Here is a 965-nt window from a genome sequence, read left to right as displayed (position 1 = left end):
GAAGCTCTTAATCACATCTTCACAACTCTGCAGTCGTCGGGAAACACCAACTACGACAAGAGTAAATTCAAACTCATGTTTGTTTTGGATGGTTTGGACGAGAGCCGCCTAGAACTGGACTGCTCCACCAGTAAAAACCAGAACCCAGACTTTGATGTTACCGCGTCGACTTCAGTGGACGTGCTGCTGACAAACCTCATCAAGAGGAATCTGCTTCCCTCCGCTCGCCTCTGGATAACCACACGACCTGCAGCAGCCAATCAGATCCACTCTGACTTCATTGACGTGGTGACAGAGGTCAGAGGGTTCACTGACCCACAGAAGGAGGAGTACTTCAGGAAGAGGTTCAGAGATGAGGAGCAGGCCAGCAGGATCATCTCCCACATCAAGACATCACGAAGCCTCCACATCATGTGCCACATCCCCGTCTTCTGCTGGATCACTGCTACAGTTCTGGAGGAGGTGTTGGAAACCAGAGAGGAAGGAGAGCTGCCCAAGACCCTGACTGAGATGTATGCAGAGTTCCTGGGGTTTCAGATTCATCAGACAAAACAGAGATATGACCAAAAAAAGTGCATTCAGTACATTAATTCATTGGCAAAACTCGCTTTCTATGAGCTGGAAAAGGGCAACTTGATCTTCTACGAGAAGGACCTGATAGAGAGCGGCGTTGATGTGAGCGGAGCGTCGGTGTGCTCAGGAATGTTCACACAGATATTTAAAGAGGAACGTGGGAGGAGGAATGATGCAGACAAGATGTTCAGCTTCATCCATCTAAGTGTTCAGGAGTTTTTGGCAGCTCTCTATGTGGAGATGGCGCTCCTTAACAGAAACAAGAACGTTTTGTCTGAGCTGGGGCAAACGTGTGGCGAACAGGTGAGAATGATTTTCAGCAGATCATCTATAACAAAAGTCCACGCGTTTGCTATCGACAAGGCATTGGAGAGTCCGAACGGACACCTGGA

At 48.7% G+C, this 965-nt stretch overlaps 1 protein-coding gene across 1 annotated transcript; it reads left to right on the top strand.

The window, feature by feature from the left end:
- Positions 1 to 13: 13 nt before the first annotated feature.
- Positions 14 to 960, top strand: LOC111649571 (protein NLRC3-like; the record flags this gene model as incomplete). Its single annotated transcript, XM_023399326.2, has 1 exon — positions 14 to 960. A coding segment is annotated over exon 1 (885 nt), but the record flags the coding sequence as incomplete, so codon positions are not given.
- Between the last annotated feature and the right edge of the window lie 5 nt (positions 961 to 965).

The sequence above is a fragment of the Seriola lalandi genome, unplaced genomic scaffold, assembly GCF_002814215.2.
Source record: "Seriola lalandi dorsalis isolate HSWRI2012SDOR001 ecotype SW California unplaced genomic scaffold, Sedor1 jcf7180002051232, whole genome shotgun sequence".
Lineage (NCBI taxonomy): Eukaryota > Metazoa > Chordata > Actinopteri > Carangiformes > Carangidae > Seriola > Seriola lalandi.
The sequence above is the reverse complement of the archived record's forward strand: the minus strand, read 5'-3'. Positions and strand labels throughout refer to the sequence as shown.